The 23,708-nt window shown below is 37.8% G+C and overlaps 1 protein-coding gene across 3 annotated transcripts in view; it reads left to right on the top strand.

The window, feature by feature from the left end:
- LOC127855119 (ras-like GTP-binding protein RHO) overlaps window positions 1–2,375 on the top strand; it is a 35,107-nt gene extending 32,732 nt beyond the window's left edge. For 2 of the 3 annotated variants that reach the window (XM_052390503.1, XM_052390502.1), the window contains exon 5: window positions 606–2,375. In XM_052390503.1, coding sequence (XP_052246463.1) covers window positions 606–851 — 246 coding nt within the window. In that variant the 3' untranslated portion in view covers window positions 852–2,375. The remainder of the gene's footprint in view (window positions 1–605) is intronic. The other variant, XR_008037355.1, reaches the window with a different exon arrangement.
- Window positions 2,376–23,708: the final 21,333 nt, after the last annotated feature.

Raw genomic sequence — 23,708 nt, forward strand, 5'->3', positions numbered from 1 at the left:
TGTACTATCAATAATTTATTATTTTACAAACACACACACACACACACGCACGCACGCACGCACGCACGCACGCACGCACGCACGCACGCACGCACGCACGCACGCACGCACGCACGCACGCACACACACACACACACACACACACACACACACACACACACACACTCACACATATATATAAATTAGACAGTATCGAATGACGAAAGTAAACATATGCTAAAGTGAACAGATGTCTATCAGGGGGAAAATTAAATAAGTTTAGACTTCACTCAACAAAGCCGTTAAGGTTGCATAAATTAGCCTTGCACAGTTGATATAAACAACGAAATGAGGGGTCCTTACATTGATAAAAGAATAGTTATATAAAAGGGCCATGTTGTTATGTATTTCAGCTCAGCGCATTTTGAAATTAGCTTGTGAATCGCGGGGCAGGTCCGGAAGGGTCTGGCCGCCCGCCGTAATTTTAATTATTGGACTTCAATATTTTACGATCTCAAAAGTTACTGAATGTATCTTATTTATTGGAATGAACACTTCATCGGACTTGTGTATGCATTGTCATCCCATCGAATTACGTGACAACATGAACCTAACTATTCTCACAGGGAATGAAAGCTGCCAAAGCCATCGAAGCGGTCATGTTCACAGAGGTGTCCGCAAAGACTTCAATAAAGAGTGTGCGTGACGTCATACAAGTTGCCGCCATGTCGTCTGCCGGATGTAAAATTGACCGGAAAAGCGCGACGTTTCGTCGTCGCCGGTCGTCGTTCCGACATAAACGCTGGAGCGAAATAGCGGAAGCGCAGCGAACGCTTAGAACAGAAGTGGCCAAAAGCTGTACTGTGATGTGAACATGACTTAATGGGAAGGGGTTTTGTGGCATCGGTAGCCACGAGTGTTGATCTGCATTGTTTCTTATGAAGTCGTTTTAAATGGAATATTCACATACTTATTTGCCATGCCAAATCTTTAGTACAATGGAAGTACAAAGGGAGAGAACTCAAAACAATATTCATATTCTGTTTAAAACGAACTGTGCACTGTATCTGTTTTCTTTTGCATTATTAACACATGCAGCAGTTTGTTGTCTACTATATCGGACTGTAGTTTCTGTGCTAGTAGTGAAAATATGAATGTCTCTGATCATATGAATAAATTACGATCGATAATGTATGGAAACCAACAAATATCCTCTATGTATTCATACATATTCATGTATTATCCTGTCTATGCTCGAACATGTATTAGTGTGTGTTTTTTTTAATTAACATACTCTATTTACTACGTGAAGAAGGTGCAATTGGTTTCTGTTTTATACGCAATTCTGGATTGAGCACTGTAAGCTATTTGTCGGACTTCTGTTGACGTAAGTTACCTCAAAAAATTGTAATTTTCATTATAGTATCCATAGGCGGTTCCAGGGGGGGGGGGGGGGGAGGCGTACGCCCTCTAAAATCGCCAGAGTAAAGTCAATTCATTGGATGTTTCACACTTAACTAGATCTAAATCACCTATTTAAACTTGTCAGCGCCTTCAAAATCACTAAAAAAGTCGAGCTTCCGGGGGGGGGGGGGAGGCTTCGCCCCCTTGGACCCCCAAAACTATAAACTATGCACGTTTTTGACATTATAAGAAGGTACTTTGATGAAAGTTTATAAGGCGTGACATGCCCGAGAAGTGGTTGTCAAAGCCTTCAAAATCATTTAAATCGTGAAGCTTCCGGGGCGGCTTCGCCCCCCCCCCCCTGGACCCCCTAAACTATGCACTTTTTGGGCATTATAAGAAGGTACTTTGATGAAAGTATATAAGGCGTGACATGCTCGAGAAGTGGTTGTAAAAGCCTTCAAAATCACTTAAAATCGTGAAGCTTCCGGGGGGCTTCGCCCCCCTGGACCCCATAAACTATGCACTTTTTGGGCATTATAAGAAGGTACTATGATGAAAGTATATAAGGCGTGACATGCTCGAGAAGTGGTTGTCAAAGCCTTCAAAATCATTAAAATCGTGAAGCTTCCGGGGGGCTTCGCCCCCTGGACCCCCTAAACGATAAACTATGCACTTTTTGGGCATGATAAGAAGGTATTTTAATGAAAGTATATAAGGCGTGACATGCTCTAGAAGTGGTTGTCAAAGCCTTCAAAATCACTAAAATCATGGAGCTTACGGGGGGCTTCGCCCCCCCCTGGACTCCCAGCAAATCTTTCAATATCCCCCTCCCCTAACCAGAAATCCTGGATCCGCCCCTGGTATCTTCATTTTGACTTACAACATTATTGATTCGGCAAAACAAACACAAACATGCGCGAATCTCTTACTTTTACAAGAAATGTGTTTGTATATAACTGGTAACTATAAATAAAAGTATCTTAAAGATATTTGAATGTAACATACACACGTGTGGCATTGTGTTACCAAGCATTATTCGGGTCAACATGTTATTATTTACAATTGTCGAGGCAAGACAATTCTGTACATAAAGATGTGACGTCGCAGCTTTTTGGTTACTTGTGTAAAGACTCTACCACGGACGAGATAGCAATAGACGAGTGGAATCGATTAGGCCTAGTCTCTGACAACTAAATCGAACAATCGTAGTATAAGAATATATTGACGTATTTCCACGTCAGTTCGCATATGGCCTATACCAGGTTATTTCAATAGCACCATAGTTATCCGTGTAACAACCATAATAATTGACGTCGGGTTGCCTACAACAACACTGACGGGCTATATAAACAACACCATAATTCTCTAAGACCTGATCGTATCTGACGACAGTAGTTATCAATTTAAATATTACCAAAACTCACAACAATTGGCTTCCAAACAACATGTCAACGTCGGGTCGCATATAGACAAAGTGGCATGCTATTTACAAAAGGACAATAGTGCTCGACTCATTGACGTCTATTGCTTCAAAAGTTGGTAATTTAAATAAACAACTACCATGGCTATACACGACCAGACATGTTGGTAATGCTACGGGATTGGCCCGTATGTATAGAGCCCCCCATCCCACCCAGATGATTTGTGAAAAAAGGTAAACTGGATGATAGTCCGAAATACAAGAGATCATGTGTCTATTTTGTGCCCGATATGAACCACCTACTTCTGAATCTCTTCATCTTGACCTATCGCCTTAGGCGAAAGACGAGTAAGTATATAAGGGTTCAGCTGGAAATAGAACCTCCCACCCTGAGTTCAGACTTAAGTCTAATACCATTACACCAAGTAACGTTACCTGCTCACGATCGGACGTAGAAATCGATCGTGCCTTGACGTGTCAACTTGTGTAACCATAGGGTACCAGATATGGATACTCATGGCGCTTTTTAAATTGCTTACTATTAAAGACCCGACGTGGTGATGTGATTTTATTTAAATAGCCAACTCTAGCACATCGGTGCTCAGATTAATATTGATTGTATTCCTAAATTCACATACGAACAATAATGTTTATGTATTGATATAAATGTAAATATATACAGTAAATACAATAACGGTCTTCATTCTAGATCAAACAGCGATAATTTTCCGTTAGGTGATGCTCTATGCTTCATATATAATCCTCTATGGCTCGTTCATGTAGTAACTATCTCGTATCTAAAAGAGTCGTTATGTTCGAATTAATTAGGTAAATAAATTACACTAACACACAGTCATGGTGCAGGATCACGTGACTTCGTGGGGTTCACAATTAAATGTTATTGGATGTTAACACACCGGTATGTGGTGCTTTTCTTCGAAGTACTTTTTTCTACAGTTTTCTTACGAATTTCAACTAGTGCATGCAAGACAGTTTTTATGCTGCTTAAGTAACGTGAAATGCATGAGAATTAAAAAAATGCCTTTTGTCTTTGCCAAAAATTCGATGTGAACGCATTCATGTACTCGATTATGCTGCACGCAACGTTACATTTTGGCACCGATTTCAGACGTTTTCAATGATTTATTCTTATATCTTAAGATATCGGCACAAACTGCAAAAAACTGTTTTTATGCACTTAAGATTTTTGCTAATGTAATTCAATAACTTTAGATAATTGCAAAAAAATAAAGTTCTTAACGGTGTGTTTACATTCTGTCCAGCCCGTGTGTAAACCTATGTGAACCCCATTGATGATGCACACTGACAGTGACACAATCTCAGAAATATACATTAAAAACAGTCAAATAAAATCAGTAACTGTAATTTCACAAAATAAACCATAAGTGAAACTGACAGTTTCAGTCCTAGCTTATATTTATAGGTTAGTTTCATCAGCAATTATAATTTGGCGTATCATTATAAAAATTAAAAGTTATGAGTCAACAGTTAAGCGATTCATGAAGCATAATACGTTTTTTTTTATTAACAATTCTTTATGTGGTAACCGGGAATGTGATAAAACATAACAATTTATAAGGAATGCAGTTACTCCGCCAAGGACGGTCCCAAGCCCGCGCTGAAAAAGGAGAAGGGTTGGGCGTAGGGCTAGCTACCCTACCCTGTTGAAACCTTATTGCTACAGAAACGCCAAACAGAATAACAACAGACATCACGGACCTGGGAGAAGGTGGACCTCCAGCTGGAGGACGTATGACGCCGGACGGTGAAAGCCAGTGTCAACTGGAAGCCATCAGTCCGAAGACAATCATCTGCACCATGACCACTACCACCATAGGTGCATGGAATGTCCGAACCATGTATGAGACCGGGAAGACAGCACAAGTGGCCGCAGAGATGAGGAAGTTCAACCTCACCATCCTAGGGATCAGTGAATCAAGATGGACTGGCTCTGGGCAGAAGCGACTGACTTCCGGTGAGTTACTGTTGTTCTCGAGGCATGAGCAGGAGGATGCAGCACACACCAAGGGAGTAGCCTTAATGCTTTCCAAGTCGGCACAGAGAGCGCTCATCGGGTGGGAGGCACACGGACCTCGGATCATGACGGCCTCTTTCCTTACAAAGAAGAAGAGGATCAACATGAACATAATCCAGTGCTACGCCCCAACACACGACAGTACAGAGGATGAGAAGGACAACTTCTACAATAGACTGTCAACCATCATACAAGACAGACCAAAGAGAAACATCATTATTCTAATGGGTGACTTCAACGCCAAGATCGGCAGTGACAACCGAGGATATGGGGAGATCATGGGAAAGCAATGGTTAGGCGAGATGAACGACACGGGGAGAGATTCGCCGACCTATGCACACAAGTAACCTGGTCATCGGAGTAAGTGTTTTCCACCACAGAATGATACACAAGGCAACTTGGGTGTCACCAGACCTGTCAACGGAGAACCAGATTGACCACTTGTGCATCGCAAGGAGTTTTCGTCGCTCTCTTCAGGATGTACATGTCAAGTGAGGAGCAGACGTGGCTTCGGACCATCATCTCCTTGTCGCCCGATTGAATTGAAACTAAAGCTGAAGAAGAGTTGGACAGGGGGGCCCAACCAACGCCAACGGTACAACACTGCCACTCTGAAAGACACCTGGAAGCAAAAAGAGTTCAAGGTCACTCTTCAACAAGTCCCAGGTCCTAGAGGAGTTGCTTGAAGAAGGGAAGATAGAGCAGAAGTGGCAGAACGTGAAAGAAGCAGTGACTTCAACATGCCAAGAAGTACTGGGCCCCAAGTCTTACATCCACAAGGAGTGGATGTCAGCAGAGACGCTTCAGAAAGTTGAGGAAAGACGAAAAAAGAAGGCAAGTGTAAACAACAGCAGAACACGAGCCGCAAAAGTAAAAGCACAAGAAGAGTACACCGAAGCAAATAGGAGCGTCAAGCAAAGTATCAGAGAAGACAAAAGGAACTACCTAGAGACGCTTGCAACAGAGGCGGAAGAGGCAGCCTATCAGAACAGAACGAAAGATCTGTACTCCATCACCAAGAGATTAGCAGGAAAGTTTGCCAAGCCAGAGAGGCCAGTAAGGGACAAAAATGGAGGAGTTATACCAGATGATGAAGGACAGAAGAAGAGGTGGATTGAGCACTTCCAAGAGCTACTCAACAGGCCAGCCCCTGTGAACCCACCGGAGATTCTGCCAGCTACAAGCGATCTGCCAATCAAATGCTGCACTCCAACAAAGGAAGATATCAGCAGCGCCATCAAACAATTGAAGAACGGCAAATCTGCAGGACCTGACAGCATACCGGCAGAAGCGCTTTAGGCTGACGTGGAGACCAGTGTGGACCTACTACACCCGCTCTTCAGCAAGATATGGGAAGAACAAGAAATCCCAACAGAGTGGAAAGAGGGTTACCTCATTAAGCTTCCCAAAAAAGGCGACCTCAGTTCCTGCTCCAACTACCGAGGAATCACGCTGTTGTCCATCCCAGGAAAGGTGTTTAATCGCATCCTACTGAACGGAATGAAAGACGCAGTTGACCCGCATCTCCGTGATCAACAAGCAGGCTTCCGAAAGGAGAGATCGTGCACGGATCAGATCCCAACCCTGCGCATCATTCTGGAACAAACCCTGAAGTGGAATTTGCCGTTGTATGTCAACTTTATTGACTATGAAAAGGCGTTCGACAGCGTTGACCAGGAGACCCTCTGGATACTTCTGAGACACTACGGAGTGCCAGAAAAGATCACCAACATCATCAGGAAGTCTTATGAGGGAATGACCAGCAGAATTGTTCACGGCAGACAGCTCACGGATGCCTTTGAAGTGAGTACTGGTGTGGGGCAAGGCTGTTTACTCTCACCTTTCCTGTTCCTGCTGGCCATAGACTGGGTAATGAAGACATCAACGGAGCAGAAGCGGAATGGAATTCAGTGGACACTCTGGGAACAGTTGGAAGACATCGACTTTGCCAATGATTTGGCTCTTCTCTCCCACACCCAACAACAGATGCAGGAAAAGACAAACATGGTAGCGGACAACTCAGCTAGACTAGGCCTCACCATCAACAAAAGGAAGAGCAAGGTGTTCAGGACCAACGCATCAAACAACACACCCATCACAGTCCAAGGCGAGGCGCTGGAGGAGGTGGACATTCGGCAGCATTCTGGACAACCAGGGAGGAACGGATGCAGATGTCAGAACCCGCATCGGTAAAGCACGAGCAGCCTTCCATCAGCTGAAGAACATCTGGGGATCCAGCGTAATTAGCATTACCACCAAGATTAGGCTCTTCAATACCATCGTGAAGCCGCTTCTCCTCAATGGAGCAGAGACCTGGAGAACCACTGTCACCACCATAAAGAAAATACAGGTCTTCATCAACACCTGCCTCAGGAAGATCCTCAAGATCCGCTGACCAGACAATATCTCCAACGAAGAATTATGGAGAAAAACAAACCAGCAGCCAGTTGAAGAAGACATCCTTCAGGGACGTTGGAGTTGGATAGGCCACACCCTTCGCAAGCCCGCATTCAATACGACAAGGCAATCCCTTACATGGAACCCCCAAGGGAAAAGGAAGAGAGGGCGGCCTAGAAACACCTGTCGCGGTGACTTGGATGCAGATGCTAAGTAGATGGGCCAAACATGGGGGCCCCTAGAGAGACTCGCCCAGAACCGAGACGCCTGGAGGAAGCTGGTTGGCGGCCTATGTCCCAGATGGAACCACAGGCGAAGATGAGATGAGATGAGTGTGAACAGAAATTATTAATTTTAAAAAGGATTTATCATCAAAAATTGTAAACGAATGGAAACTATGATATACATTAAATTAAATCATAGCAATGTTGAACCTTTTACCGATCCAAATTGTTTTGGCTTGTTGTTGTGACATTGTTTATGATGTATTAAACATGTTTTATATTGATATCATTAAACACTTCTTTCAATTAGTTCAGTCACACTCTTGTTCTGTTCGTGAATGCGGTTATCAGCAACATGTTGTTGAAGTTTTATAGAAATAAACACATTGTTTTATAAACAAAACACAGTATGCTAGATAGCAAACAAAGCGAACTTAAGTGTCAAATGTTGCATATTTTAACCACGTTCAGGTTTATGGCAACTGATCTTTACAATCAACCTAAATGAATGTATCAAGGCGATAAAGTGTGTGTACCGGTACACATGGGAAAATTGAAAGCAATCTAGCCAAACGGACATGAATACATTTGGTTTCAAATAAAACATATTTACAAATGAGGCGGATACTATACAGTAAAGGTCACTTGCGAAATAGTTTGTCATTGAATTGTGTTCCATTTCGTTACCAAAAATTTACTCACTTAACTAAGAACTACTCTAAACTTATTTGTAACTCTAAATGTGTCACATACCTATGTCCCCCAAACAGATGTTTGGTAACAGACAAATCCATCATACTTCATATAGTTCACCAGAATGGCAAAGGAGCAGCAAAAACTGGTAACAACAATCCTTTACACATTAAGGTCATTCAGCTATGAAAGTTTGCGAATAATCCGCCAACACTTACGTAATTCAAATGGCTTTGGCGTAGCTGCTATTAGGCACAGCTGGCCTGGGCCTACAATTTTTTAAACATTAAAAAAATTAAAATGCTTCATCTTCGAAAAACGCATTCAAATGTTGACCATAAGGGGGTTAGGTGTTATATATCTGCATTTCATATTGACATAATCCCCAGACAATGGATTCTGGACGTGTTCAAATGACATACCTTCCAATTATCAACTCTACTTCTTTCTATGTGCATATATTCTAGCTCGCTTCTTTTCATGTGACTTGCTGTTACAACTTTACATAGATCTGCTCGTCTCCCTTTCAACACTACAGTAAGTTGTTATCGATTTTCGTTGGATTTTTAAGAAACATTCCGAATGATGTTTATGACCGCGGAAATTTAAAATGGAGCACTTGCCCCCGTATCCCGATCCATTGACCGAATCCGGGTCGGTTCGGTCCCTTGATGCCGAACAAAAACAAAATTTAGTTCTCTGACATTGAGACAAAACAGTAAAATATCAAAGAAAAACATACCAAATTCTTATATTTTCTTATCTTATTATTTGTCTAGATATGTTTTAAATCTTACCACATGCGTTATTGGATTTAAAGATTTTCCGGGGGAAGACCCCCGGGCACCCCGTTTTTATGCATCATATCCGGGCCTACAGCTCAAACAATGCTAGCTACGCTCCTGAATGGGAAGGTTAAAAACACTTTATTTTGGTATACATCTTTTATAGTTGAAAAACAAGACAAAGGGCCATGGTTCTTTTCAAACTCGCCGCAGTCAAAAGTCCTGACTTTGCAATAATATACAAGTACACATAAAGGTCATTCGAATGTTAAAAGTTTGAGCGAGACTCATCTGGCCTTCAGTAGTAAAAGAAATGAATGTTGGCACTAAGTATATATATTTCATAGGACAACAACTGATAGTTTCATAATTCTGCCAAAAGCTTGTAGTAGAAAAAATCATTTGATTGCGATCACCTACCATGTCATCAATAATATCATTTTTGTTCAAGTGAATGTTTTAAGTAAATAAACATAATCAGCTTTTTGAACGTTGGTAATATTACACCAAAAATTCACCTAGAACCAAGGAATAACTGTTGACAACGATCTCCTTTCAAATTTCACAACAGCCATAGGCAGAAATTAAGGTTGTGTTACAAGATACATAAGTACCGTATAGACGAGTAAATTGTTATTGTTTGCATACAGGATTTTCCGCGCATGCGCACTGACTGGTTGGCAAAAAACACTGGTTACAGTAATGTAAAACATGTATGAAGAACTTTTGTTTAGTCAATATAACGATAAAATAATCCAAAATAAACATCAAATCTCTTAAATAATAGCGCAAATAAATCATATTTAGTAAAATCTACCAATAAATGTTTAATCATAAATATTTTTTTTGTCTTTATAAAAATACGAAGTAGTTATAAGCATCAGCTGGGTAAACGCGTGATCGGAAGACTAAATACTGAAAATCCCACAAAACAAAACAAATAAATAAGCCGTATTCTTTCATATAGTAAGACTTTTATAAATGATATTTCAAAAATAATGAAACAAATATTTATTTGATCACAAATATGAGTGGTGTGGATATTGTTATTGTTCATCAGCGATCGAATGTGTAAGAGGTGCATTTAATAATTATAAAACAAAGCCCTAAACAACTGGAATACGTAACACTTGTTAAATTTTATCATTTTCTTTTCCATTGAATGAATTTTCGTCTCGATTCCATTGAATGACAATATTAATACTTTTAAGCATACAAATGGAAAAAAACCTGCATATTGTGAAAATTGAACTGTCTTTTCATGTATGTTGAATTTTTTTACTAAGTGATAAGGAGTGATACATGTAAAAAATCAAGCATTTTGTGATAAATAACACTATATACAGTATTTAATTTATTTTACGCAAGTATTTTTGTTTGCTTGTTTTCATGATAGTGTTTCGTGCACTGCTGTTACGTACAATGTTTACACGTAATTGCCGATTTTATATTTGCCGGTAATCGTTAAATACATTAATTGTGTAGCAGTAGAATTGCACAAATTTTTTAATTAACAGTTATTAAACACTGTATATTATGATCAAACTGGCTAATATATATACACTTAATCCTGCTAATCCATTTCGGCCATATTCATTTGTTAAATATGTCAACATATGTTATTGAAGCAACTGTTACGTATTTTGGCTTTAAAATTAAATGACTGCTCAATATGCCAAAAGATGACATGGAGGTATCATAAATTGTGTTTAATGACCATAAAATCATCTGCCACATGTGGTTTATGCAGGCACCCCAAGTATAGGTCCCTGGGTTTATGACACCATGTTTACTTTGTAACTGTCTGGACCACGGTGCCTATACCACGTGACTTTTTAAGATCTGCGTGGGGAGTTAAATGTCAACAAAAGCACGACAAAGGTAAGATTTTTAAGGATAACTTTTTTAATATGTCATCATTTTCAATGGGATAAAGTGGAGAGCCCGCTCATTCATGAGAGTTTTCTATAGGTATCATGACTTTGTAAAACAAATGAATATTTTTTCAGTAAAGTGCAACCGCGCTGGACAGTATCCGATCAAAACGAGATAATCGGTGGGTATGTATAAAACCCGGAAATGTCCGGAAAAACCGGAAATCTTTTAGGTAAAACCCGGAAAAGGTAAAAATGGTTATAAATGAATTATTATTCGTCCGATATTAATTATAATGGTATTGTTGTAAAGAAGAACCTTCAAAGTTTCTAACAATGTAAAAATATTTTATGGCAGGGTCAGAGTCAGCCTGTAAATCGCGGTCAAAGTCGGCCTATTTTAACGTTTTTTCTTTACACACACAAATGCCTAAAGGTAACCCGGAAAAGGTAAAAGTGGTTATAAAAACATAATAAATTCTATATTTATTATAATGGTACCTTTGTAAAGAGGATCCTTTAACGTTTCTAACGATGCAAAAATAATGTTTGTCGGTATCATATTCTGGCTTTGAATCGCGGCCAAAGTAGACCGATCGTTACCGTTTTTTTTTACACAAAACAATGTCTTAAGGAAAACACGGAAAAGATAAAAGGGTTTATAAAAGCAATATTTTTCCAACCGACCATACATTTTTTGGTACCGTTGTAATGGTATTCTTCAACCATTTCTACGTATGTAAAAATATATTGTGAGAAAAGCATAATATGAAATTAGGCAAAGCATCAAAGCGAGCTCAATAAATGTGTAATAGAAGAAACCACGGACTCTAGATGACAATATACGCTCCGTGAAGAAACTAACACAAAAATTATATACAGATAATATTTGAATTAATTTATTAAAGTTACTTCCTGGCAGAAGAACGTGGAGTTCGTAAAGACTGGTACAAAAAATAAGGAAATAAACTTTTATTTATTATGTTAATCAGCAATTAAACAACAAACGGGCCATATTGAAGGGTTTCATGTGACCTAATGAACTGAACTGTTAGCCCAAAACCCTGCCCAAAACAGATTGTCACACTATCAGTTGCCAGCCTTGCAACCACAATTTACCTACGAAGGTCAGATCGGGATTCGAACCCGAAACCTCCCCATGAACCATCTAAATTAGCAATGATTCCGGCCTGGGTTGCTCTACCAATTAAGCTATTCTGACCTTTTGAAAAATATATAGGTAAACTGCAATGCTGTATAATAGCATGTTTAACTTGCTTAGCAAATTTTACAAAGAATAACATTTAATTGAAATGTTATTACGACTTAGAACGGTATATTGTCAGTTCAAAAGGTCACATGAGGTAATGATTGAAAAGCCCACAAAAGCTTATGTTTATAAAATGATGCTAATTTGCCGACTGTGTAGTTCAGATAAACAAGAGGGCCATGATGGCCCTGTATCGCTCCACTGTTTTTTATGCGAAAAAAACGTGCAATGCGCATGGGTTGAAATGTACTCAAGCATGTGACTTTCTCTTTATATCCCTCGTCCGACTGGGCGCTTAAAGTTGGAAGGGTGAGCATTTTTATATATGGAAAAAGTTACTGCCGTGTTAACTAAACAGACTAAAAAGCCCGGGAATTGTTGCACAGGTCCTTTGCTTATAACGTTGGTACATTTATCTCTCCAAAAGATACTGTCGTTCTTTCTATTTCACATATTTTTAGATGCTGAAGATCAAATCTACGCATTTGATTTGAAACAGATTCACAAGACCCATATGAATCAAAATGCCTTAACCCTTTACCAAACGACACATTTTGGACTTTCCCAATTTGAAAGAGGTTGCAGGCGACAATTAAATTGTAATGGAATCTGAAGGAAATTATCAGGTAGGGTAGAAATAATTGTGATAAAAGGAAAAATTGCTCATCTTGAGCAATTTCTCCTTTTGTCACAATTATTTATAAAGTCGTCAGCTACAAACCTGTAAAATCCTGTTAGTTTTTGGTAAAGGGTTAATATTCTCTGGTTCCTTCTTAAGAGCCTTTCACACATTTATAACAAATACAATAGTAGCATCTTTCTTTGTAAAGAATCATCTCAAAATATAACAAGGGCTGTTTGTAAAACATGCATGCCCCCCCCCATATGGGCTGTCAGTTGTAGTGGCAGCCATTGTGTGAATACGTTATTTGGCACTGTGACCTTGACCTTTGACCTAGTGACCTACAAATCAATAGGGGTCATCTGCGAGTCATGATCAATGTACCTATCAAGTTTCATGATCCTATGCGTATTAGCTTTCTTGAAGTATCATCCGGAAACCATTTTACTGTGTAAAGTCACCGTGACCTTGACCTTTGACCTAGTGACCTAAAAATCAATAGGGGTCATCTGCGAGTCATGAGCAATGTACCTATGAAGTTTCATGATCCTAGGCGTAAGCCTTCTTGAGTTATCATCTGGAAACCATTTTTCTAAGTTGAGTCACCGTGACCTTGACCTTTGACCTAGTGACCTGAAAATCAATAAGGGTCATCTGCGAGTCATGATCAATGTACCTATGAAGTTTCATGATCCTAGGCATAAGCGTTCTTGAGTTATCATCCAGAAACCATTTTACTATTTCGGATCACCGTGACCTTGACCTTTGACCTAGTGACCTAAAAATCAATAGGGGTCATCTCCGAGTCATTATCAATGTACCTATGAAGTTTCATGATCCTAGGCATAAGCGTTCTTGAAATATCATCCGGAAACCATTTTACTATTTCGGCTCACCGTGACTTTGACCTTTGACCTAGTGACCTGAAAATCAATAGGGGTTATCTGCGAGTCATGATCAATGTACCTATGAAGTTTCATGATCCTAGGCATAAGCGTTCTTGAGTTATCATCCGGAAACCATTTTACTATTTCGGGTCACCGTGACCTTGACCTTTGACCTAATGACCTGAAAATCAATAGGGGGTCATCTGCGAGTCATGAACAAATTTGGTAGAGGACTATTAGATATCATTACATAACCAAATTTAGTAGCCCTAGGCTCTATAATTATGAACAAGAAGATTTTTAAAGTTTGCACGAAATAGGCCTTATTTAAGCATATGTTCATTTTTGTGACCCCCGGGGCAGGGTCAAATATGTCCCCAGGGGCATAATTTGAACAACCTAAGTAGAGACCTATTAGATGTCACTACCTACCGAATTTGGTAGAAATATGCCCAATAGTTAGGGACAAGATGATTTTTTAAGTTTGCACAAAATGGGCCCAATATAAGCATATGTTTAATTTTGTGACCCCTGGGGAACGGTCAAATTTGACCCCAGGGGCATAATTTGAAGAAACTTGGCAGAGGACTATAAGATGTCACTACATACCAAATTTGGTAGCCCTAGGCCCTATGGTTATGGACAAGAAGATTTCTAAAGTTTTCACAAAATAGGCCTCATATAAGCAAATTTTCAATTTTTTGATCCCCCGGGGCAGGGTCAAATTTGACCCCAGGGGCATAATTTGTAGAAACTTGGTAGAGGACTATAAGATGTCACTACATACCAAACTTGGTAGCCCTAGGCCCAATGGTTATGGACGATTTCACAAAATAGGCCTTATATAAGCAAATTTTCAATTTTTTGACCCCACGGGGCAGGGTCAAATTTGACCTCATGGGCATAATTTGAAGAAACTTGGTAGAGGACTATAAGATGTCAATACATACCAAATTTGGTAGCCCTAGGCCCAATGGTTATGGACAAGAAGATTTTTAAAGTTTTCACAAAATAGGCCTCATATAAGCAAATTTTCAATTTTTTGATCCCCCGGGGCAGGGTCAAATTTGACCCCAGGGGCATAATTTGTAGAAACTTGGTAGAGGACTATAAGATGTCACTACATACCAAACTTGGTAGCCCTAGGCCCAATGGTTATGGACGAGAAGATTTTTAAAGTTTTCACAAAAAAGGCCTTATATAAGCAAATTTTCAATTTTTGACCCCCCGGGGCAGGGTCAAATTTGACCCCAGGAGCATAATTTGAACAAATTTGGAAGAGGTTCACCCCAGGAACATTCCTGAGAAAATTCATCAGAATTGGACCAGTAGTTTAGGAGAAGATGTTTAAAGAAAAAGTTAACGCACGAACGCACGCACGCACGACGGACACAGGACCATGACATAAGCCCCGCTGGCCTCTGGCCAGTGAAGCTAAAAACCTTATTTTGCACAAATCAGGAATAAACAAATATGGTTCGAAAACCAACTGCGGATAAGAGCAACAGAACAGTCCGGGGCCATTGCACGTTACCGGTACTAACTCTAATAACCCTATTTATAATTAGTGTGCAGTTGCGCGAATTTTGGCATTTTATGACATTTTACGTTAAAATGAAGTCTCTTCTTAGCAAAAAACAACTATGGCGGAAAGTGTTGTCCCTGATTAGCCTGTGCGGACTGCACAGGCTAATCTGGGACGACTATTTACGCACATGCATTATGCCCAGTTTTCTCAGAACACGACACATATTTAAACGCATTCTCGATAGATTTAACGACGACATACGAACGTAGTGTATTTACAGTAAATTATTTGTTTAAAGCATCAACAAATGCAAAACTTATTTAGGAGTGTTTGTTTGTCATGCATTATTGTAAACTTCGATAGGAATAAAATAGAGCTAGTGTGGTTTAAAATAAATTTCGATGAATTGCTGGGATAGCAGAATGTGGATGTGCATTTCGTTTGACTCTCTGGATTTTAATGACAAGCCGGACGTGGCATTTTATTTAACAGTAAAATATTTGTTAAAGTATCGAACGAGACCAACACACATTTTTGATCGTGTGTTTGTCATGCATACTAGTAAACTTCCATATCAATGAAATTAACTCGCTTCTACATGATCGCGGTTTTGTAAACATTTGATTAGCACTCGATACAAACGTTATGAAATGAAACGTCAAAAGTAATTGTACTGGAGGATATCATAACATTATATCTAAATAGATATCATATATCTTAACATTAAGACACAATTGTTGTACCAAAATCACATACCTTTTTCTCAGGGCTTGTTCATCTATAATTACCATGTGCAGTATGGACACAACCATTTTTGACGATGCTGTGAAGCAGCTCGTCTAAGTTATCATACCATGAACAAATTCTTTACAATGGCGACCTATGTAAAAGACCGAGCCAGTCCGATTGAGATAGCTCGATTTTTATAATCGGCATACCTCGCTGATTATCATTCATAAAGGTATAGGAAGCTCAGCTATAAATAGGACAGCATATTCTGGGGAAAAAGATTTAATAATAGTTTGAAAACGTTAATTCTAAATCAGTTATATTCAATCCATTATATGTTTATAGATCAATGGAACAACTATGCATTTTCTGTATTGTATTCGTGATTCAGTAAATAAATTGCGAATTAAAACGTGTATAATTAACTTTCAACGCGATCATGAGTGTAAAGAAAACTATTTATTTCGAATCTGCCATTTGTAAACGTTGTAGCGACTATGGTATATAAACAGCATAATATTCATGCAAGCAAATAGGAATACTGCAAAAACCATTTTGATAAAAGGCAAACCACTACATAATCCATTAAAAAAAAAAAAAAAAAAAAAAAAAAAAGCATCTAGTCACATTAAGGTCTCATTGGCCATCGTGCTATGATGTATAATATGACCTTATTTTCTCCCCTGAAGGGTCACAGGGGCAGGTCGATACATCTGTAGTCGAGAAGACGCTGGACGACCTGTAAATAAATCTCAAATACACACACACGCAACAACTGTGAAACTCGCTCTCATGCGTCCTTTCTCATTTTGCATATTTAATAAACTTTTCAAACAGAAATTACAGAGCCACATCAGTGCACATACTATGTTTGATAATTCATTCGTTTGTTGGATATTGTTTTCAGTTTTAAACACATATTAGGTCATATCGCGGAGATTTAGTTTACCATACCATGTGTTCATGGGCGAACTTACGTATTCATGTGCTCATACCTACTTTCGGGAATCATCATGAAATTATTGTCGTACTTAACGAACAAACATGCCTAAGCTTATTGAATTAGAGAGAAAAAAATCAAAAGAGAAGAATTATATGTTCATACACATGGGCATGTGAACTCACGTCCGTACACATAGCATCATTAACTTAGGAAAGGAAACAACGAAATATAAAGTTTTGTATGATATTCATGTGAAATTAAAGAACATGATGTAATTAAAAAGCATGTCAAGTTTTGGATTGTAGGACATAAGCCCCCCAGGACAAAACCCCCCCAATGAAAAAATGAACATTTGGACAATTGCCCCCCAGTAGAAATGACAGGTAGGATATAAGCCCCCCAGTGCTTATTTTGGCTATTTTTGCATCTGGACATTTGCCCCCCAGTGCTTATTTTAGAAGTGAACATTTGCCCCCCAGTGCTAATATCATATGTTGTTTCCATTAAACTAGTATATCTCTGTCTTTGGATTCATTATTATTTCATATCTCACAAATATATAATCATAGAAACTTGGATCATTATAATTTGAAATAAAAAAGGCCCAGAAACACACTTGAATTTCCTAATCTTAGGTAAAACAAACATCTTAAAGAATTGTTCTTTAATTAATCAATCAAAAGGATTATCAGCTTGTTAAAGGTGTGACATGTGGCTTTGATCATATACTTGTTAATGAAAATTAATGGCTTCTTTATTTAATCAATCAAAAGGATTATCAATAATAATTATCATAACTTAGTACAAATAATGATAATTAAAGTGAACACATATAACAACATTTAAAGGCAATTATTTTTGTAGTTACATTGTTTGAGTGACAATTAACTAAAACTTAGTATATAACGAAACTATCACATTTCAAATGATACATTTCATCATGGAAATTATTAAGAGTAATAAAGGATCTGAGAAATTACTGAAGGATGGGTACTCTTACACCAAAAAGAAGTCTCGTAAAGAATCAATACATTGGGAATGTTCCAAGCGCAGAAGCGCTTCATGTAAAGGAACCTTGATAACTAATCTTGATGTAAGTATAATATTAAAATGCTATTTGTTATCTTTGCTATCATAACTTTTAAAATAGCGATTTGCAAAATTAATTCCAGACAGTATTGCATAACTTCACAAATTTAATTTTTTGAAGTAAAGGTAAATGTAGTATTTGTAAGCTTTACCAACATTCAAAATATCAATTAATTTACATAATTAATTCCAAACAGTTATACAAAACGTCACAAAATAATTTTATATATAATAAATTAAATGTTTCATTGCTATTATCCTTAGTTACAATATTAAATAATTGTTTTTATATATTCAGGTTACTATGGTCACATCATCCACAACACACAGTAACGATGCTGACCACTTAGCCATAGAAGTTATGAAAGTCAAAGAAGAGATCAAATCCAGTGTCGCCTTATTTATCCCTTCCATTATTTAAGCCTTTCAGTGGTGGTAATTGGATAAATGGATTATCATCTCAAAGGTTTTGAGTAATCAGGTGGTGATAATTGGACATGATTATCTGCTCAATCGAGTAATGTCATTGAAAATTAGGCACTGGGGGGCAAATGTCCACTTCTAAAATAAGCACTGGGGGGCAAATGTCCAGATGCAAAATGAGCACTGGGGGGGCTTATATCCTACCTGTCATTTCTACTGGGGGGCAATTGTCCAAATGTTCATTTTTTCATTGGGGGGGTTTTGTCCTGGGGGGCTTATGTCTGGATCCCCAAGTTTTGAATTTATATTACTGTAACAGAACGTTTTTTTAAGATAAGTGGTACAGAAAATACACGTCGAATATCTTTTTAAAGATATTTCTTGTTATATTTGATCGAGTATGTAACCCGCCTCCCAGTTTCGCTGAATAGATCAAGTTCCCCACGGTACTACTTCCCCGTACCCCCAATTTTTTTTTCTTTTTTCGTACCCTACAATTTTCGTACCGAATTGTTTTTCGTACCCACATTTTTGCTGGTACCCAAAGTTTTTTCGTACCCATTTTTTTCTGTAACCAAATCTTTTTAATTACCCAATTTTTTTGGGCATAATTTTTCCTTCCCAAAACTTTCGTACCCACATACACAATTGTGGTGATGTAGATAAACTTAAATATATGCTTTTATATCAATCCTCGTCAAAAGCATCGTCAAACCAGTACTGTCAGTGCTTTGATTCATCTTGGTTTGTCATTGTGTATCCAACACATCTTTTGTGAAAACATCTATTCAATTTGCATCTTTTATTGTCACATTCCACCATATCACCAACTATATCAGGCAACTTACAAGTGCACAAAATTGAGTTAATGATGTTAGCACAAGCTTCAAATAAACACCGGGTTAAAATGATGAAACAAACAGTGACTAAATTGGTGTGAACACTTAAATAAAAACAATTACATTGATTGAGATAATTTATTTAATGTGTAACATGGTAAGTTTTTACAGACATATTAAGGTTCAAATCAGAACTAGGTTGCGTACAGAAAGAGAAGACAAACATAATGGTCACATTTTCACAAGTCACTTAATTTACCGTGGCTGTTTAGGTATATTAAGCCGAACCATTTTCACAAAAGAATAAATACTAATAGCATGAAATGTAAAACTTTTATTCAAAATAAACAATATTCTGTCTTTGCTTAACACACATGCCCACGATTGTGAGTGCTGTTTGCTTTCACAGTAAAATCTAATTAATAAAGAAACGACCAATTGAAAGTCTTTTTCCATATTTGTTCAAGCACAGGGTAAAAATAAGTTAAGGTCGTAAGGTTGGAAAGGATATACCATAAGAAGAAAGGGTTTTAGCAAACGGTGTCAGATCTTCTCAAAACGGTAAAAAAAGAAAAACAAGAAATGTGTTTGTCAGAAACACTATGTCCCCTTCTGCGCCGCTTTGATTTTTTTAACCTTTGACCTTGAAGGATGACCTTGACCTTTCACCACTCAAAATGTGCAGCTCCATGTGATACACATTCATGCCAAATATGAAGTTGCTATCTTCAGTATTGCAAAAGTTATGGCAAAATGTTAAAGTTGGAGCAAACAAACACACAAACCAACAGGCAGGGCAAAAACAATATGTCCCCCACTATAGTGGTGGGGGACATAAAAAAACATTTGAAAGATCGCGAGTCCATCTAAAGAGGCCAAGGCAAAAGTAAAGCAAGATGATACAGGGTAGATAGGTAATGATCATAATCTACAAATCTTCAAGTCTCAAAGACTCATAGCAAGGGGTGTTGGTGATTTATTGGTAAAGTATGCATAACATGTCATGGGCTGAAGACCAAATACTAGACATAAGGACATTCACGTGTACATAAAACTGCCTTGAGACTTACGGAACACACGTATTTAATAAAAGTTTATGTTTTTAAGCTTAGCACCCGTCCTAAAAAATTCTGGTCTGATCATCCTTAACCAGAGAAAAAAATATCTGATATGACAAACCACTTTTATAACCTTTACCACATAAAATGTATAGTCTTAGTTTGAATAACTCTCTAGCCTGATATGGTCTACAGGCCTGAAAAAAATACAACAATATATTTCAGTACAACACATAACTATTAAAAGAAACATGAAGTCTTACTTTACAACATAAAGTTCATACAAAATGACAATACATGATCATTTAGCAATATTACAAATCTCACCATATTTCAACTTTAAAATATAAGAATCTTAAAATCTAAAAATCTTAGACATGTTTTAAACTGTAAACTAGCATAACACGACAACAAAGGGACAACAAAGGAACTACCGGCATCAACTTTTGGCACAAGTACACATGACACGATTGAGTGGCAATGCTTGAATAGAATATTAATCATATATGGAAACTATATGCTGTCCTTTTTTGGAGAATATATAAGCAAACTTAAAAAGATAATGTATTCAATGCCACGCAAGACTCAACATCTCCAATTGAGGGCCGTAAACCATAAATGCAAACTATAAAATCATAAAGCTCATTCCATCAAATTATTTTGACCAGTGAAAAAATAAATACATCAGAGCTGTGATTTTGAGACTTCACATGTGGGATAAAAAGTCGGACATGATTATACATGGTCTGCTTTCCGATTTCCTTGGTATCAAAATACTTAAACACCATAACAAGTTATGTAGGATCATAATCATTGGAACAGGCAAGTAATGTAGGATCATAATCATTCAAACAGGCAAGTAATGTGAGATCATAATCATTCAAACAGGCAAGTTATGTGAGATCATAATAATTGGAGCAGGCAAGTTATGTAGGATCATAATCAATAAAACAAGCAAGTCATGTAGGATCATAATCATTCAGACAAGCAAGTCATGTAGGATCATAATCATTCAAACAGGCAAGTTATGTAGGATCATTATCATTCAGACAAGCAAGTCATGTAGGATCATAATCATTCAAACAAGCAAGTCATGTAGGATCATAATCATTAAAACAGGCAAGTTATGTGAGATCATAATCATTCAAACAGGCCAGTTAGGTAGGATCATAATCATTCAAACAAGCAAGTCATGTAGGATCATAATCATTCAAACAGGCATGTCATGTATGATCATAATCATTCAAACAGGCATGTCATGTAGGATCATAATCATTCAAACAGGCATGTCATGTAGGATCATAATCATTCAAACAAGCAAGTCATGTATGATCATAATCATTAAAACAGGCAAGTTATGTAGGATCATAATCATTTAAACAAGCTTGTCATGTATGATCATAATCATTAAAACAGGCAAGTTATGTAGGATCATAATCATTCAGACAGGCAAGTCATGTAGGATCATAATCATTCAAACAAGCAAGTCATGTAGGATCATAATCATTAAGACAGGCAAATCATGTGGGATCATAATCATTCAATCAGGCAAGTCATGCAGGATCATAATCATTCAAACAAGCAAGTCATGTAGGATCATAATCTTTTAAACAAGCAAGTCATGTATGATCATAATCATTGGAACAGGCAAATTATGTAGGATCATAATCATTCATACAGGCAAGTCATGTAGGATCATAATCATTCAAACAAGCAAGTCATGTAGGATCATAATCATTCAAACAGGCAAGTTATGTAGGATCATAATCATTCAGACAGGCAAGTCCATGTAGGATCATAATCATTCAGACAGGCAAGTCATGTAGGATCATAATCATTCAAACAAGCAAGTCATGTAGGATCATAATCTTTCAAACAAGCAAGTCATGTGGGATCATTATCATTGGAACAGGCAAGTCATGTAGGATCATTATCATTCCGACAGTTAAGTCATGTAGGATCATTATCATTCACACAAGCAAGTCATGCAGGATCATAATCATTCAAACAGGCAAGATATGTAGGATCATGATCATTCAGACAGGCAAGTCATGTAGGATCATAATCATTCAAACAGGCAAGTTATGTAGGATCATGATCATTCAGACATGCAAGTCATGTAGGATCATAATCATTCAAACAAGCAAGTCATGTAGGATCATAATCATTGGAACAGGCAAGTTATGTAGGATCATAATCATTCAAACGGGCAAGTTATGTAGGATCATGATCATTCAGACAGGCAAGTCATGTAGGATCATAATCATTCAAACAAGCAAGTCATGTAGGATAATAATCATTCAAACAGGCAAGTTATGTAGGATAATGATCATTCAGACAGGCAAATCATGTAGGATCATAATCATTCAAACAAGCAAGTCATGTAGGATCATAATCTTTCAAACAAGCAAGTCATGTAGGATCATTATCATTGGAACAGGCAAGTCATGTAGGATCATTATCATTCAGACTGGCAAGTCATGTAGGATTATTATCATTCACACAAGCAAGTCATGTAGGATCATAATCATTCAGACAGGCAAGTCATGTAGGATCATAATCATTTACAAAAGCAAGTGAAGTAGGATCATAATAATTCAAACAAGCAAGTCATGTAGGATCATAGTAATTCAAACAGGCAAGTTATGTGGGATCATAATCATTCAGACAGGCAAGTCATGTAGGATCATAATCTTTCTGACAGGCAAGTTATGTAAGATCATAATCATTCAAGCAAACAAGTCATGTAGGATCATGATCATTCAAACAGGCAAGTCATGTAGGATCATAATCATTCAAACAAGCAAGTCATGTAGGATCATAATCATTCAAACAGTCAAGTCATGCAGGATCATAATCATTCAGACAGGCAAGTACATGTAGGATCATAATCATTCAGACAGGCAAGTCATGTAGGATCATAATCATTCAATCAAGCAAGTCATGTAGGATCATAATCATTCAAACAGGCAAGCTATGTAGGATCATAATCATTCAGACAGGCAAGTCATGTAGGATCATAATCTTTCAAACAAGCAAGTCATGTATGATCATAATTATTGGAACAGGCAAGTCATGTAGGATCATCATCATTCAGATAGGCAAGTCATGTAGGATCATAATCATTCACACAAGCAAGTGAAGTAGGATCATAATAATTCAAACAAGCAAGTCATGTAGGATCATAGTAATTCAAACAGGCAAGTTATGTGGGATCATAATCATTCAGTCAGGCAAATCATGTAGGATCATAATCATTCTGACAGGCAAGTCATGTAGGATCATAATCATTCAAGCAAGCAAGTCATGTAGGATCATAATCATTCAAACAGGCAAGTCATGTAGGAGCATAATCATTCAAACAAGCAAGTCATGTAGGATCATAATCTTTCAAACAAGCAAGTCATGTATGATCATAATCATTGGAACAGGCAAGTCATGTAGGATCATTATCATTCAAACAGGCAAGTAATGTAGGATCATAA

Source organism: Dreissena polymorpha, chromosome 13 (assembly GCF_020536995.1).
Source record: "Dreissena polymorpha isolate Duluth1 chromosome 13, UMN_Dpol_1.0, whole genome shotgun sequence".
NCBI lineage: Eukaryota > Metazoa > Mollusca > Bivalvia > Myida > Dreissenidae > Dreissena > Dreissena polymorpha.